Genomic DNA, 17,972 nt, shown 5'->3' with positions numbered 1-17,972 from the left:
GTATGGAAGAGGCCCTTTGGCCTATCGGGTCCATACTGCCAAAACTATGCTCAATCTACACTAGTCGCACTTTCCAACACTTCATCCGAAGCTTTAAGTGGTATGACATTTCAATTGCTCATCCATGTTCTTATTAAAGATTATGAGGTTACCCACCTCTAATACCCTCCCAGATAGTGCATTCCAGACACCCACCAGCTTCTGGATGAAAATGTTCGTCCTCAACTCCCCTCTAAACCTCCAACCTTTTATTTTCAAAGCCTCCCTTGTGATTGACTCCTCAACTCAGGGGAATAGTTGCTTTCTCTCATTCTGTCCAGGATCCTCATTAAGAAAACATTTTACAAAGTTTTTTGTCTTCTGCTCATTAGAACATTTGCATGCACGTTACCAATATTAAAGGGCACAACAATTTATACTGTATAAGCTCTGTCTTCTCATATGGTATAAAATGTTACACAAACAGAAATTGTTTTAAACGTTTTGCAGGTCTGGCAGCATCTGGAGAGAAATCAGAGTTAATGTTTCGGGTCCAGTAACTCTTTCTCAGAACTCAGTGTAAAATGCTATTCCTCTTTATATTGCTATTTTTGTAAATGTATGATTACTGCAAGATAAACAGCTTTGACAGAATTTTTTTTTCCAGTAATATCTATTGGAATATTGTCACAGAAAATTACTCATTTGCAAACAAGACCATCACAACCATCTGATGAAGAAGCAGCACTCCAAAAGCTAGTGCTTCCAAATAAACCTGTTGGACCACAACCTGATGTTGTGTGATTTTTAATTTTGTACACCCCAGTCCAACACCGGCACCTCCAAATCATCCATCACCGCAGAAGACCAATTTTGCACAGATACCATCAATTATCATACAACACCATACATTGCTACACAGTACATACAAGTCAAAATCACGTAAGTTAAAATAATCTACAGATTGGACTACACCTAACAACTTAAATACAAACCAAGGCAACAAAGATACATAGAACCATCAACAAGCACTTATTACACAATGCAGATGAGAAAAACATAGGCTGCCAGTATTGATCTTGCGAAATGAACGTCATATTTTACATAGCACCTCGTATGGTTCCTGTTTGAGAAGAACAAGCACAACAGTGTAACACTTAGCCATATCAAAACTAACTATAACAGATACAAAAATATGATGCCGGCTCATGTTTTTTGCAACTTTTCCTTTACAAATTCTGAAGTTCAAATACCACTGTTCATATAAATTTCAACAATAAGATACTTTTCAGGATTGGAAGCAAGCACTTGATGATGAGTTCCTTTCCTCTGAACCTATCTAGTGGTTCACAGGAAAAATCATCCGTAAATTACAGATTGTTTCAAAATTCTCTTAATTTAGTGCTTGAATGATTGATTTAGAATACTGGCTAACTTAGCATAAAATCAGTTACTTCAAGAAGGTTTGCTTTTCATAAGTTGATCCCTATCCCTTATACTAAGTAGGGGGGAAACTTGCTTTAACATAAGTCCAGAATCTCCAAAGTCTGTTTATTTCTTTAATTGGCATTCTGTAGGTTGAGTAAGGACATCTATGAGGAAATTTCTAGTAGAGTGTTTTTTCAAAAACAAACTAACTTCAACACTTGAAAGTATCTTGTTTTTACAGTTTGTAACAAGGGCTATATTTTCTTGTTGATGTTGCTCTGCCTATTTCACAAAGACCCTTATGGCTAGCTCGAGTTATCTTATCCGAACCAGGTCACTGAACTTCTTTAAAGCAAAAACACGGTTGGCAAACAAGGGAAAGGGAGAGTAAGGGTCACGTTTCTTTCCTTGGTTCACGTGACTGGGAGACAAAGCTGCATCTCCTTTACAATATTATAATTCAAAGCCACATCGAAAAGTGGAAGATGGGAGGGGTTTATCCACTTTGATTTTGGGAAATTGTGGGAATTAATGATTTTCTGTTGAATTCATTCTCCTGAGAAAAGTTTGATTTGCTCTCTCTCAAACTCCTCCACAATATTATAATTCAATAATTAGAAAGCATCTGTAGGTCACACTGGATGGTGGGATTATGAGATAATTGAGATGGCAGAGATACTAACAATTAATTGTAACACAAAGAGCTCTTTGTGATGTTCCAATGAAACAGGGAGTTCATTTTGACCCACTAGGTTTGTTTCTTTTATTTTGGAATGAATAACTGAACACAAGTCCTCATTCACTGCGCTCTCTGTACAAAGAAACCATATTCTACCTTTCTCGCAATGTCCAGTCTGATAACAAAGGAAAGTACTTCCATTCATATTACACTTTCCACAATAACAAAACATTCAAATTTACTGACAGAAAATGAAATATTGTTTTGAAATATAGGAGCAGATTTGGACTTTGTTTTCCAACTCTTCCCAATTTTATTTGCATTGACATCAATGCTAGATGTAAAGTGAACTGTTTCGATTTACCATGACTAATTTTACACTTCACTCACATTGTCACTGTCATGATATCAAAAGTGATGCAATGAAGTCGCATACAGTACAATTCTATCAGCAGCACTGAAAGAAAACACCAAATCACATGCTTTTGGCATTGATTATTGAGTCATAGAGGTTTACAGCAAGACTAAAGGCCCTTCAGCCAGCATTGCCCATGCTGCTCAGTTTCACAATTTAATCTAGTCCCATTTGTCTGTATTCGATCCATATGCCTCCAATGCTATCCCATCTCTGTACCTGTCTAAATGTTTCTTAAATGACGAAATTGTAATCGCTTCCACTACTCCCTCTGGCAGTTCATTCCAGGCACACACCACCCTCTGTGCATTAAAAAATGCCTCTCTGGGCCCTTTTGTACCTCTCCCCTCTCACTTAAACCTATGCCCTCCCTTACCATGGCAAAAAGTTGTCACTTATCTACCATATCTATGCTTCTCATGATCTCATAGACATCTATAAGGTCTCCTATGCTCCAGGGGAGAAACTCTCAATCTATTCTTATAGCCCAAACCTTCCAATCTAGGTAGCATTCTAGTAAATTGTTTCAGATTGAGACCTGGCCTTCAGAAATACTTCCTGCTCTTGTTCAAATTATGGCACAAGTTTTTATTATTGTCAAGTGGACAGATGTGGCCTTGATTTAATGACTCATTTGACAGACTGCACCTTTGACACTGCAGCATTCCCTTGTTTCTGCACTAATGTGCTAGTTTCCATTGTGCACTAAGTACTTGGAGTGGGGTTTGAAATTACAAACTACTGATTCAGAATGGAGGGGTGCTTCATCACTGAGTCACACTGGCACTGTGCAATTTCTACAAATCAGGTCCCAATTAACATGAAAGTGAAATGGACAGAGACAATTTTCTCAAAGAAATCTGATGCTTCTTTGCTGCCCTGATGTATTAGGTTCTGATTGCAATTATATTTTACAATGAATCTACAAGACTTTGCTCTGTTACACTATAGCTCTGTAAGATTATTCGATTTTGAACGGTTGTTCCGAATTTGTGTAAGATAAGAGGTGATAAATATAAGAAAATTCCAGTAATCTAGAGATGTCAAGTTTTGGTTTAAAGGGACTGAACAATTAAACAACAACAACCCACATTTGTTGAGTGCAACTAACATAGTAAGACATGCTTAGATGCTTCATAAGATTGTTCAGCCTGTCTGTGCTAACTCCAGTCTGTGTTTCCAAGTTTTGGACCTAGACTTCGATTAGGTTAGTCCATGCTCATGGTCAAGTACAGCAGTGTTTTCTGCAGGATGCTGACCAGGGAACTCTCCTCCCCACCTTAGCCCTTGCCAACAGGTTTGTTGGAAGGAGTTACAGGCTGACAATCAACATGTTTGGCTGGATTACAAGTGCACCTTCCGTGGTCATCATGTTTTGCACTAGAATTTGAACCTGGAATGTCTAGCCCTGACGTAGGAACATTGCCCAGTGCACTCCAAGACCTCCTTCATAAGGATATTGTGAAATAAAATGTGATACTCAGACACACACGGAGACGTTGGGTCAGATGACCAGAGGCTTAGTCACAGAAATGGGTTTTAAAAAGTGTCTTAATGGAAGAAAGCAAGGCAGGGAGGGAATGCCAGAGTTTTTAAGCACATAGGAAAATGAGTAGGCCATTCAGCCCCTTGAGCCTGATCCACTATTCAATCAGATCGTGGTTGATTGGTGGCTTAACCCCACTTTTGGGCTGTATCCCTTAATGCCTTTGCTTAACAAAAATGATCTAAAACAACAACTGAGCCTGCATCCACTGCCAATCGTAGAGGAGAGTTCCAAACATCTACCACCCTAAGTTTGTGGAAGTGCTTACTAGCATCTCTTTTAAATGGTCTGGCCCTAATTCTCAGACTGTGGCCCCAAATTCTACAATCCCCAACTAGTGGAAATGTTTAATCTTTAACTACAAAAACAGAAATTGCTGGAGAAAATCATCAGATCTGGCAGCAGGTGTGGAGAGAAAGTAGAATTAATGTCCAAAGAACAGTTCTGATGAGAAATAACTGGACCCGAAACATTAACTCTGATTTCTCTGCACAGACACTGCCAGACTTGCTGAGTTTCTTCTGTAATTTCTTGTTTTGATTTCAATTCTCCAACATCCACAGTTCTTTGTTTTAACTTTAACTACCCTCTCTTTTCCTACTAATATCCTGAAGACTCAATTAGTTCACCCTTAACCTTCTAAATTCTCAAGAAAATAGGCCTCTTAAACTTATGTTGTACTCCTTCCAAGGCCAATATGTCCTCCCTCAGGTGTGCTGCCTTCTGTTCACAGTACTCCAAGTGGGGTCTAACCAGGGTTTTGTATAACGTTTACATCCTTGTACTCCAGTTCTCGAGATATAAAGGTTAGCATTCCATTAGCTTTGGGTCTTAACAGTTGTGGATGTGGTTGCAAATGGTTGTGAGCTGTTGTAGGAAGGGTCACAAGTCACCGGGGAAGCACACTGGAAATCAAACCTGCTATCCTGAAGACATTACATAGATTTTAGAAGGCACATAAAATCCCCAATTTTCATGAACTTCTGATCAAGGTTGATCAAAATCTCAGATCAGGTTTCTATTCTAAACAAGAAGTATTTATTACAAGAGGCCTGGCCTTCAGGAATACTCCCCGCTCTTGTTCAAATCATGCCACAATTCTTTGTTACTACCAAGTGGGCAGATGTGACCTTGATTTAATGACTCATTTGACAGACTGCACCTTAGATACCGCAGCATTCCCTTGTTCCTGCACCGATGTATGCTGGTTTCCATTGTGCATTCAAGTATCTGGAGTTCGAAACAGTAACTACAGGTAAACCATTCTAAACTGTTAGCATAGAACTCTACTAATTAAAATTCTAATCCCCTTATGAACTCACCACATGCACATAAAGACAGACAGGAAAAAAATACACATGGGAAATTGGAAAAGCAATTCAATCCCCTTTGTTCACAAGATCCATTGAGGTGGCACTTGCTGATGAAGTTTCTTCTCAGCTTCTTTGTCCAAAAGCTTCCACTGGTTTGTAAGAGGCAGACGGTGGCTGCTTCACTTAGAAAAGGTCTCTAACATTAATTGGAAGTCTCAGCTTACAACAACTGATGAATGAAAGATAAACTGGGTTTCTTCCGGTTTAAAGTAGAATTTGACTGCAGACAACAGAGAAACACTCCTGAGTTGATGGATATCTAATCACTTCTCTCTGTATCTTATTCCTAACTTCAAGAGACAAAAAAAAACTACAGATGCTGAAGTCCAAGGTAAACAAGCAGGAGGCTGGAAGAACACAGCAAGCCAGGCAGCATCAGGAGGTGGAGAAACAAACATATGGCTATGGCAGGCAAAAATCCTTTGTCATTGACAACTGCTCATGACTCCACAGACCAATCAACTTTGTTTTGTCAACCAAAGCTCCATATGTAAACAACACTTGCCTCCAGTTCGTCTGCAAACACTTCAATTATTGCATGTTCAAGCAGGTATTTAAATAATGCTTACCATGAATTTCAGGTTATTCATCTTTCAAACCATGCAGCAATCCTTGTTTTTCTAAATTTTTTTTTCTCATTTCAGTCCATAATTTTAAAAAGCACAAAAGTAAAAAGACACAGTCTTGAACAGCCTCTGACAGACAAAAATGGGTTAATGTTTCAGGTGTACCTCTGATCTAATGGCAGGTCCCAACCAAGAACCTTAAAGCATCAATTTCTTTCAGACTTTATCACTGCCAGCATTTCGTCTTTTATTTAAAAAATTTGGAATGCGCAGTGTCTGACAATTTAACTTTCCTTAATCTCCCCTCTGGGGTTTTCGTTTAACTCAAAAGCTGGTAACTTGTTAGGCCTGTTAAATGAGTGATCAGAAAGACTGGCTGACAACACAGACTCTGTGAGAGCTGCAGTATGAAAACAGTCAGGAAGGCCAAGAACTCCCACCCAGGTGTGGACTGATGACTGTATTACTAACGAATGCTAATTGAGCTCAACCAGACTCCATCGCCAAGCCTGGTACCATTCAGTCCACTGATGACACCTTCACAACTCAGTCGAACCAAAATATTATTTTATAGCAGCAGACCAAGTTGTGGAAAAGCTGAGGTAATGTCTTTGGAGGTTGGAAGGGGTGGGGAATCTGCATCTTATTTATGAAGAGCTTATGCTGATCAAGTTTTTCCAAACATTCGCTGGAGCAGAAGTTTTCCTTGACGTCATAATGCTTAGACAGTGCAATACCCAACCTGATATTTCTCTCTCAATTTAGACAATTGGACACTAATACAATCCAGATGGAGCTCCTGATTGATGTACCTTCCAGTGAATCACTTCCTAACTGTGTTACAAATGTGGAATTCATTAAGAGCAGAAGTGGTAATGAAAGGAATATATACAACATCATATATACAGTACTATGTAACACTGCTCACAATCAGTTAGGGGATAAGCTTAAAAACAGTAATGGAATTGTCAGCTAGATGTGATGCTGAAAATAACGTGAAAATAACATGTGAACTCAGTGCAACTTCGACATAAGTGCATACTCTGAATTTTTTCATATATACATAAGGCTGCAATAGAGTCATAGAGGTTTACAGCGTGGAAACAGGCCCTTTGACAAAACTTGGCCATGCTGTCCAGTTTGTACAATTAAACTAGCCCCATTTGCCTGATTTGATCCATATCCCTCCATACTTATTCCATCTATGTACCTGTCTAAATGTTTCTTACATGTCAAATGTGTACTCACTTCCACCACTATAGAACATAGATAGAACATAGAACAATACAGCACAGAACAGGCCCTTCAGCCCACGATGTTGTGCCGAACATTTGTCCTAGCTTAAGCACCCATCCATATACCTATCCAATTGCCGCTTAAAGGTCACCAATGATTCTGACTCTACCACTCCCACAGGCAGCGCATTCCATGCCCCCACCACTCTCTGGGTAAAGAACCCACCCCTGACATCTCCCCTATACCTTCCACCCTTCACCTTAAATTTATGTCCCCTTGTTGTACCACTACATCTGGCAGTCTGTTCCAGGCACTCACCACCATCTGTGTGAAAAAGATGCCCCTCTGGACCCTTTTGTATCCTCCCCTTAAACCTATCCCCTCTAGTTTTAGATTTCCCCTACCATGAGAAAAAGCTGTTGGCCATCAACCTTAACTATGCCTCATAGTCACCAAAGCAGGTCACTTGGCCCACAACATGTGCTGGTTCTTTTGACTAGAAATCCAGTTAGTCTCACTTCCCATGAAAACAGAGGCACCTCGCTTCTGCCTATCATAACAGATAATGGTACAGAAAAGAGGAAGAGGGTTTTGCAGCTTAAGGATAGTTCTTCCTCTCATTAAATGCAACATGAATGGTGGTCTGCTTCATCAGGAATTGGGACATGGGATCGGCCCCAGGGGCTGTGACATGCCACTCCATGGGGTCAGTGGCACTATTTTGGCCAAAGAGCACAGAAACTGGCAGAGAATGAACCCATTGCACTGCTGACACTTTCCTAATGACATTCAATCACTTCATATTTGTCCTGAGGAAGGTGACAAGGGGTGGTCTCATTTCCACTAGGATGGCAGTTACCTGGGTAACAATGTGTATCCATGTGAGGAGGGAGAACTCGCAGGATAGAGATACCACCCTAATAATGTGGGCCCCTTCAATGAGAGAACAGGTTAATCTGCATTGGAACTTCATGTTGCCTATTTCAACAATGTAGTTGAAAATGTGTTGCTGGAAAAGCGCAGCAGGTCTGGCAGCATCCAAGGAGCAGGAGAATCGACGTTTGGGGCATGAGCCCTCCTTCAGGAAGGGCTCATGCCCGAAATGTCGATTCTCCTGCTCCTTGGATGCTGCCTGACCTGCTGCACTTTTCCGGCAACACATTTTCAGCTCTGATCTCCAGCATCTGCAGTCCTCACTTTCTCCTATTTCAACAATGTATCCAAACTATCCTCCTCATGGTTCCCAATAACTCCATCTGCAAATTCTGAAATTGTGCCCTCTACAATCCAAGTCGCTAAGTCGATCAGACAAAGCCAATGGTCCTACTACTGATCTCAACTATCCTCACTGACCACCCTCCTGATAAATGACTAACTCCAGCCTCTGAGCAAACTTGGAGCAGCAGTGGATGGGAACATAGCAACAGACCAAGTCAAAACATTTCGGAATCTCTGGTCTGAACAATGATGGCTCACTCCACTTAACCTAAACTGAAAGATTCTGAAATGCATACTTGATTCGTTGGGTAGAGGACAGGAAAAACAGTGACTTGAACTTGGTTGAAACAGCTCAAAAGATTCACCGAAGTGTACACCAAATCAGACCGAATATTGCAGCCCAGTTGAAAAGACTTGTACAGTCTGATCTGAATCCTGAACTTCCATCAGCCCAGCTGGCAGAGAATCACGACCATGTATAACAGGAGGTTGAATAATCATGGCTCCTCTGTATATCACCTAGCTTTTAGCTAAAGTCTCTTTTTTTAAATCAATAATAGGGTTTGGGTTAGGGTCTGGATCTTAGGGAAATGGTTGATGTCTTAAATAGAAGTTGCTCCTGGCTTGCAGTTAAAACGCAGGGAAACTGGGGCCAAGGCGCATACACTAAATAAATATAACAAGTCATATTGCAACAGTACGTAAACTGATCTTCAGAGAGATTGCTGCCCCCAAGGCTCTGGCCTCTGATAGGCTCAATCTGCTTGCCCTAATAATAAACATGCTGACACTTGGATCACTCACAGCCTGTGAATTCAATCGTATGTTACCCTGGTCAAGGTCATACAATACACGATCAGAGGCTCAGAGAATGTCAGGGATGGTGAACGTGTTTGGAAAAGTGCAGTTTTACTCTGATAGTACAAAGAACAAATACAGCACAGGAACAGGTCCTTCGGCCCTCCAGGCCTGTGACAACATATTTTGCTGTGTACTGAGTAAAACAGTCCCACCGTTGACCCACTTAGAGTCAAGGAGATGTACAACATGGAAACAGACCCTTTGGTCCAATTCATCCATGCTGACCAGATATCTTAAGTGAATCCAATCCCATTTGCCAGCAATTGGTCAATATCCCTCTAAACCCTTCCTATTTATATACCCATCCAGATACCGTTTAAATGTTGTAATTGTACCAGCATCCACCACTTCCTCTGGGAGCTCATTCCATATACATGCCACACTCTGCGTGAGAAAGTTACCCCTTAGGTCCCTTTTATATCTTTCCCTTCTCACCTTAAACCTATGCCCTCTAGTTTTGGATTCACTCGCCCTAGGAAAAATACCTTGACTATTTACCCTATCCATGCCTCTCATGATTTTATAAACCTCTATAGAGGTCGTCCCTCAGCCTCTGACCCTCCAGGCAAAATAGCCCCAGCCTATTCAGCCTCTCCCTATAGCTCAAAGACTCCAGAAATCCTCAGCTGCTTCAGACCAAAATGTGAGGGTGTGCCAAACATTGAAGTGTTTCCTTTCTGGATGTGAATTGAAATATATTCTCTAACGTGTGGTTTTAGAAGCTGGCATGCAATCCAGTCATGACAAATATAGTTCTTCTGTAGGGAAGACCCAGGCCAATTTCAACAAGCATTGTTATAAAGAGATACCATGTAATGAGCAAAAGTAAAATACTGCAGATGCTGGAAATCTGAAACAAAAACAGAGAATGTTGGAGAAACTCTGGCAGTATTTCTGCAGAGAAACAAATAGAGTTGACATTTTGAATCTGGAATGACTTTTTCATAACTACACAATAAGGCTGTGGTGGGAAGACACAGCTCATTGCAGTAATATAGAAGGAGACTTGCAAGTTGTTGAAATGAATTTATGGAGTAGGTACAATTACAACATTTAAATGACATTTGGATAAGTACATGAATAGGAAAGTTGTGGAGGGATATGGGCCAGGAGCAGGCAAGTGAGACTAGTTTAGTTTGTGATTATGTTCGGCATGGACTGGTTGGACCGAAGGGTCTGTTTCTGTACTGTATGGCTCTGTGACTCTGTGTAAGGCTTTTGGTTAAAGTGAAAGTCATGCATCATTTGTTCCTCCTCCTCCTCCCCCAATATACACGTCTTTATCATCTAAATGGTTTGGAGTCGTGGCCAGGTACGGGCGAGAGGCTAGGTGCCAGCGTGGACTGGATTGAAGGACTGTTGTTCTGAACTTTATATTCCTCTATTTTCTAATTTATTCCTAAGATCTGTAATGCCAGGTTTTTCATTCCTCTATTCTTTTAATTCTTTTCCTAAGAACTTGTTCTGAAGAATTTGTACCTAGGTATCTTGTGTCTAAGGTCATCTGAGTATGTGACAATAAAGTTAATTCAATTCATTAATACATTTGAAGGAAGGTAGGAGACCTTGAGATGAGACATAAACAGGCCACAAGCTGTTGGTACCAGGGTGAGGGATGGTCAGGTCAATATATGGTCAGAATGCCTCGAGAAACTAACCAATGTTTATTATTTATAGCAAGTGGACATTGCTGGCGATCTCTAAATATGCATCCTAGAGTGGTGTTGAGCTGATGTTGTGTACCATTTCAGTCCAACACCTTTCACAACCTCAGGACATTCCGAAGTGCTTTCCAACCAATGAATCAATTTTGAAGTATATTTAGGAAATGGAATAACTTTGTAGTCAAGATTAGAGTGGTGCAAGAAAAGCACATCAGGGAAAGGGCTGATGAAGGGCTTTTGCCCGAAACGTCAATTTTCCTGCTCTTCAGATGCTGCCTGACCTGCTGTTTTTTTCCAGCACCACTCTGATCTCCAGCATCTGCAGTCCTCACTTTTGCCTAATGGAGTAATTTTGTAGGCAACCAATGTGCATATAGAAAGATCCCACAAACAACATCAGGTCGGCAGGTAGGTGTTGGCCAAAGTACTGTCATGCACATCTTTAAGTTAGTATCTTATGAGATTTTCTATGTCTACCTAACAGGCAAAATGGGCTTTAGTTTGGTGTCTCACCTCAAAGACAGCACACCCTCAGTGCTGCACCAAAGGGTCAGCCTGGGAGTTTTAATCCACAATTCATTGACTCAGGGCAGTGTGCTACTACTCAGACAACCTCACCCAAATATCTAACCCTGAAGTTAGGGAGAGAAGGAGACAGTTATCCCTAGAATTGACAGAGCACCTCAACAGCAACAAAGTTTTCACTGCTTCCCCTGAAAGAAAGGCCTGACATCAGTTCAACCGAGTACACGAAGCAGTTTGATCTCCTAGGACAGTGACAATCTGAAGTATAAGCATCCGGGCCAACTCTCCTTTGGCTCACATTCCCTGCTCAGTCAACCATCTCACAGACTGGACTTCTGTTATAGCACTCAGCGCATCACAGGTACAAAACTGTGAGCTCCTATACATTTTATAGCAAGGCATTTGAGGCTTTATTAGCTACTGTGCTATCGTTCCTGCCTTTGCATTGCTTCACTCACAACCAGATTCAGTAAAGTGTATTTTTTATTTGATGGGAAGCTCTTCTGTTGTTCTTAAAGACCTCAGACAAACAATGAGTCAATAGGGATATAATTATTCCCACGCAACATATCGGGTCTCCATAAGCAAGAAAGCAGAAATGCATATACATTATAGAACAAAAATTACTCTAGTAGTGTTTACATGGTTTATAAATGGAAGGGGACTGTGTTGGTCAGGAATGTTATAGGGTGTCTTTGATTAGACCATCTTCCCAAATGTTTGATATTATCACAGCATCGTACTTCTCCATCGCTCAGCTATTCCAAGTAGCTGCCTCTCACTTACCAATTATTCCAAAGATGTCAAGTATGTTTGGTGCAAAGATAACCAGTAGGTTGATCAAAGTAAGAAGGCAGACAGCAATGACAATGTGTCTGAGCCAGCTGAAGGGTTTGGTCTGGAACAGCATTTGCTGGATAGCACGGCGGACCTATGAGCAAGAAAAATTACAGAAAAGATTTTTAAAAAAGCACCAGAAATATTCCTCCATTTCTGCCTCTGGTGGTCATATCCCTCAGCTGTTGGGATAATGGAATATTGAAGACTACTGTGTTCTCCGTGACCATTAAAGAGTCCAAGCCAATCAACCTCAATGCAATTCTCCTTTCTATCTATTAGGATTGTATCTATCAACATGGTAAAAATGGTTTCTCTGATGCTAATCCAGTAGCAACATAGCCTCTGCTTTAAGGTAAATGTGATAACAGAAATTTTTAAAGTGTTGTCTATGCTGCATAAGTTTACCCCAATGCACAAATGTCACAAATTTATTAACAACAGTTTAGGGCAACAGTGGAGTACAGTCCCCATTGGAGTCCCAACATCTACAAGGATATTAATTTGCAGGACTAAATTGTGAACTTTTTCAAAACTATGCTGGCACTAATTTCATATTCCTGAACTTTAAACAATAAATATTTCAATGGGTTGACAATAAAACAAATTCTATGGACTTTGTTCTGGATTGTATGCCAAAATAATATGGAGAATGACAACAAGGAACACAAAACCAGTTAAACCTTTTCCCACTTGGCTTCATTGTGGAATGGGCTTCCTGGCATAACCAATTCTCAGGGAGCCTGGATTTTCCTGGCATCAACAACAAAAACCGAAAGGAACCACAGACATTTCAAAACCTCTTAGGCAATCCTCAAAATTTACGCACCAGTCTATGCTCAATTTGCATCTCTGGCTGCAAAGAGTTGTAGCAATGACAATTGCCTCATGGGTTTGATTCTAGCCTTGGGCGACTGTCTGTGTGGAGTTTGCACTTTTTCCCCATGTCTGCTTGGGTTTCCTCCAAGTGCTTCAGTTTCCTCCCACAGTCCAAAGATGTGTAGGTTAGATGGACTGGCCATGCTAAATTGCCAATAGTGTCCAGGGATGTGTACACTAGGTGGATTAGTTATGGGAAATGCAGGGTTACAGGGATAGCCTGGAGGGAGTGTCTGGTTTGAGGGGGTGGTGTGGACTCAATGAGCCAAATGTTCAATTTCCACACTGTAGGGATTCTATGATAAGATGGAATGGAACTTAAACTGACACTTGGGCTGGGAGTTTGGTTTTAGCTGGAATTTTGCAGGAATCTTGTGCATCATTGTTGATGTTTGCAGTACAGTATTTCATTTTGGGATCCCTTAAACATGAGGACATTGTTCTCTCCCTGCTATTTTCTCTGCTCTATAAACCAAACAGACACATGAGAAATTCTTGATGCAAGATGATAAAGCAGCACAATTGTACTCACTAACGTGATAAAGACACTTTCACATTGATTTGGCAAGTTAACACTATTACTTTAAACAAGTGTAACTTCTTGACTTGCATTGGATATGTACACAGAAACAGACCATTTGGCCCATCAGTTCATGTTTGGGCTAGCCTCCACTCCAGCGTCCTCCCCTATTTTCACCTAAATCTACTATCACACTTTGTGGAAACAACCCTCTTCTGTATTTCCCATTCAATCTTTTGGTATCTATTTGACATTAATGGTCTCTAGTTATGCTCTTCCTCATAAGAGGAAACATTCTCTCTTTATTGACTCTATCAAAATCATTCTTCGTTTAAAAGACCTCTAATGAGTAATTTTTGGCTGTCTTTCTTCAAGTGAAATCAGATGCAGCCTGTTAAACCCATTCCACACATTTCCAGTACCTTGTGAACCATCTCTGGACACTCTTTAGATTTAGATTTAGATTAGTTTAGATTACAGTGTGGAAACAGGCCCTTCGGCCCAACAAGTCCACACCGACCCGCCGAAGCGAAACCCACCCCTACCCCTACATTTACCCCTTACCTAACACTACAGGCAATTTAGTATGGCCAATTCACCTGACGCTGCACATCTTTGGATGGTGGGAGGAAACCGGAGCACCCGGAGGAAACCCACGCAGACACGGGGAGAACGTGCAAACTCCACGCAGTCAGTCGCCTGAGGCGGGAATTGAACCCGGGTCTCTGGCGCTGTGAGGCAGCAGTGCTAACCACTGTGCCACCGTGCCTCAATGTACTTCTTACAAAATGGCAATCAGAATTAAGTCTGGTCTAACTAAGTTTCAGCACAGATGGTGCAGAATCTGACAGTTCCAGCCTTCAAGAAATAAAACCTGACATTTGGTTTGCTTTGTCTTCCACAGTCGAGAGTGTGGTGCTGAAAAAGCACAGCAGGCAAGGCCGCATCCGAGGAGCAGGAGAACCAATGTTTCGGCCATTAGCCCTTCATCAGGAATGAGGCTTGTGGGCCGGGGGGTGCTGAGAGATAAACGGGAGGAGGGGTGGTGTTGGGAGGAAGATAACTGAGAAAGCAATAGATAGATGAAGGTGAGGGAGAAGGTGATAGGTCGGGGTTGCGATGGAGCGGATAGATGGGGAAGGTCTTATACAATAAGTACAATTGTGCTGCATTATAGTCTTATGTCAAGAATTTCTCATGTGTCTGTGTGGTTTACAGAGCAGAGAAAATAGCACGGAGAGAATGATGTTCTCATGTTTAAGGGTTCCCAAAATGAAATACTGCAAACATCAACGATGATGCATAAGATTTCTGCAAAATTCCAGTGAAAACCAAACTCCCAGCCCAAGTACCAGCTTCCATTCTATCTTATCATATAATCCTTACAGTGTGGAAGTAGGACATTATCTTACACAGCCTTGCCAACCTGTGACTTAAGTACTTACCTGCGATGAGCTATGGTTGAAGATATTGTTGGCAATATATTTTTTAAAGATGTTTCACTTTAAAACAGAATTACTCTTGAGGATTTAGGCAATTCTGGCAATGCCACATTTAGAGCTCATCTCCAGCTTTTCTGACTGCTTTTAAGGCAAAGATAAATAGAGGTTTGAACAGTAAAGAAATTAAGGATTATAGTGAGGGGGTGGGTAAGTGGAGCTGAATCCATGAGAAGATGAGCCATGATTTTATTGAATGGCAGAGCAGGCTCTGTGAGCCAGATGGCCTACTCCTCCTCCTATTTCTTGCGCTCTTATTTGCTTTCTATTCAGAATGCAGGCAGAAAAAGACAAGTAACGCTGGTCCTTCTTCTGGAACTATTTGTTTATATAACTGAGTGGATCACTGGACACCAGGAATGTCAACCAGTGAGGGTGGAACTGGAATTTTGTGTAGGATGTGCTAGGCAAGAGGTTTTTATAGATGCCTTCCCTCTGAATAACACGAGTAATACCTGTTGATACTCTTGAGCTGACTACTTTTGTTATGGTCATTTTCAAAATATGTTAAAAATTAGGAATTTGGATCCAGTGCACTTAATAATTTTCAGATAACATCAATGGCAATCATTTCTACCTTTATATGGAAATGTTTGCTTTGCTATTCACCAACTTAAATTGGTCCTCAATGGTATATATCCCCAGAGTAAATTACAATACCTTTGCAATAAACTGCAGGCCAACAATAACAACTTGTAATTCTCCAGTAACATTAGCATAATAAAACTTCTCAAAATACTTCACAGCAGCATTATGAAGCAAGACTCAACAACAAGTCACATTAGATGCTTTTAGGGCCACCAGCCAAACGCTTGATCAAAGATTTGGGGTTTAAAAGAAGTCTTGAACAAGGAATAATATGGATCACCTGGGATTATCATTATCCTTAATATAGTGTCATAAATAGTGATTTTCTTGGTTTTAAGCTACTTTGATATTTTCGTACATCAAAGTTGAAAATCCCAGTAATCCATTAATTAGGATTACGCACTTCTGCTAGCATTACACTTGCTTTTGATATCAACAAGTATTGAGAATGTTGTTACTTGGCTGAGGTGCATGATTCTTGCTTTTTGAATTCTGTGCTGTATCAAGACTGGAAAAAGGAGTTATTAACCTCAATGAGAAAAGAGAAAAAACATTGCAAGAGAAACCTTCAAGTAGGAAATAAAATGGCGAGTATGAAAGGAATGTTAAAAAGGAAATAACTATGAGTGAGAAAGAAAAACTGGTGTGTTCAATACCTAAGCCATATATTTCACAATGTAGACTGTTAGTAAAAAGAATGCCCAATTCTGACCAGGTAAAAGTACAATTTGCAGCACACGTACTGATGCTTACACTTACCGGAAAGAGTACGATGGGTACAGTGAGGGTTACCGCAATCAGCACAGCCACACGGACACACAAAATTAGTGTATCGAAAGGGTCAATCTTACTGTATGTATGCAGCATCTCTGGCTCAACTCTGTCTGCAATGAAGAAAGGGAATATCACATCAACTGTAGATGATAGGAGTAGAAATCTCTGATTATGAACATCATATCAATGTTAATAGGAAGAGTGCCTTTGGTCTTCTTTGTTAATGTGCTCAGCAGCCTTTAATAAAGCAGATAAATGCAGGAAAAATAAAGTTGCATTTATTTTGGGTTTTTTTTACATCAGTAAGAGCGTTACAGCCAATAAGATACCACAGTGATGTAGGAAATACTAATTTGTACATAACAAGGTCCCATAAACAGATTGTCTATTTTAGTAAAATAAAAGCAAATGTTAAACAAAATCAAAAAATCCCGGTAAGACTGAACAAGTCTGGCAGAATCTGTGAAGGGAGAGCCAGAGTAACATTTCAAGTTAAAACAACTCTTCTCCACAACTACTTTCATGATGTTTGGGAGAACAAACAAGCCTGTCCTTAGAATCAAAGAAAGTTTATGGCACAGAAAAAGGCCATTTGGCCCATCAGTCTGTGCCATTCACAAAACAAGCCACTCAGTCAAATCCCATTTTACAGCACTTTGTCCACAGTTTTTTTTAATGTCACCTCCGAACATAGAACAAAACAGTGCAGACCACGATGTTGTGCCGACCTGTGAAACCAATCTGAAGCCTATCTAACCTACACTATTCCATTATTATCCATATATTTATCCAATGATCATTTATATGGCCTTAAAGTTGGCGAGTCAACTACTGTTGTAGGCAAGCATTCCACTCCCTTACTACTCTCTGAATAAAGAGAGTACCTCTGACATCTGTCCTATATCTATCACCCCTCAATTTAAAGCTATATCCTCTCATGCTAGCCATCACCATCCAAGGAAAAAGGCTCTAAATGTCCAACCTATCTAATCATCTTGAATGTCTCTATTAGGTCACCTCTTAACCTTCCCTCTAACAAAAAGAGCCTCAATTCCTCAGCCTTTCCTCATAAGACCTTCCTTCCATATCAGGCAACATCCTGGTAAATTTCCTCTGCATCCTTTCCAATGCTTCCATATCCTTCCTATAATGTCCTTCCTATAATGCAGCGACCAGAACAGTACACAATACTCCAAGTGCAGCCGCACCAGAATTTTGTGCAACTGCAGCATGGTCTTATGGCTCCGAAACTCAATCCATCTACCCATAAAAGCTAACACACTGTACGCCTTCTTAACAACCCAATCAATCTGGTGGCGATATTGCATCTTCAGTGTGATATTGCATCTTCAGGGATCTATGCACATGGATACTGAGATCTCTCT

General features: G+C 40.6%; 1 protein-coding gene across 2 annotated transcripts in view; it reads right to left on the bottom strand.

Annotated features, from left to right (window-relative positions):
* slc38a3b (solute carrier family 38 member 3b) overlaps positions 1–17,972 on the bottom strand; it is a 138,123-nt gene that overhangs the window by 13,866 nt on the left and 106,285 nt on the right. For both annotated transcript variants that reach the window (XM_043707722.1, XM_043707723.1), the window contains exons 13-14: positions 16,573–16,697; positions 12,277–12,421 (exon numbers count right to left, since the gene is read on the bottom strand). In XM_043707722.1, coding sequence (XP_043563657.1) covers positions 12,277–12,421; positions 16,573–16,697 — 270 coding nt within the window. The remainder of the gene's footprint in view (positions 1–12,276; positions 12,422–16,572; positions 16,698–17,972) is intronic.

The sequence above is a fragment of the Chiloscyllium plagiosum genome, chromosome 18 (assembly GCF_004010195.1).
Source record: "Chiloscyllium plagiosum isolate BGI_BamShark_2017 chromosome 18, ASM401019v2, whole genome shotgun sequence".
NCBI classification, from domain to species: Eukaryota; Metazoa; Chordata; class Chondrichthyes; order Orectolobiformes; family Hemiscylliidae; genus Chiloscyllium; species Chiloscyllium plagiosum.
This window is presented reverse-complemented; position numbering and strand designations above follow the sequence as displayed.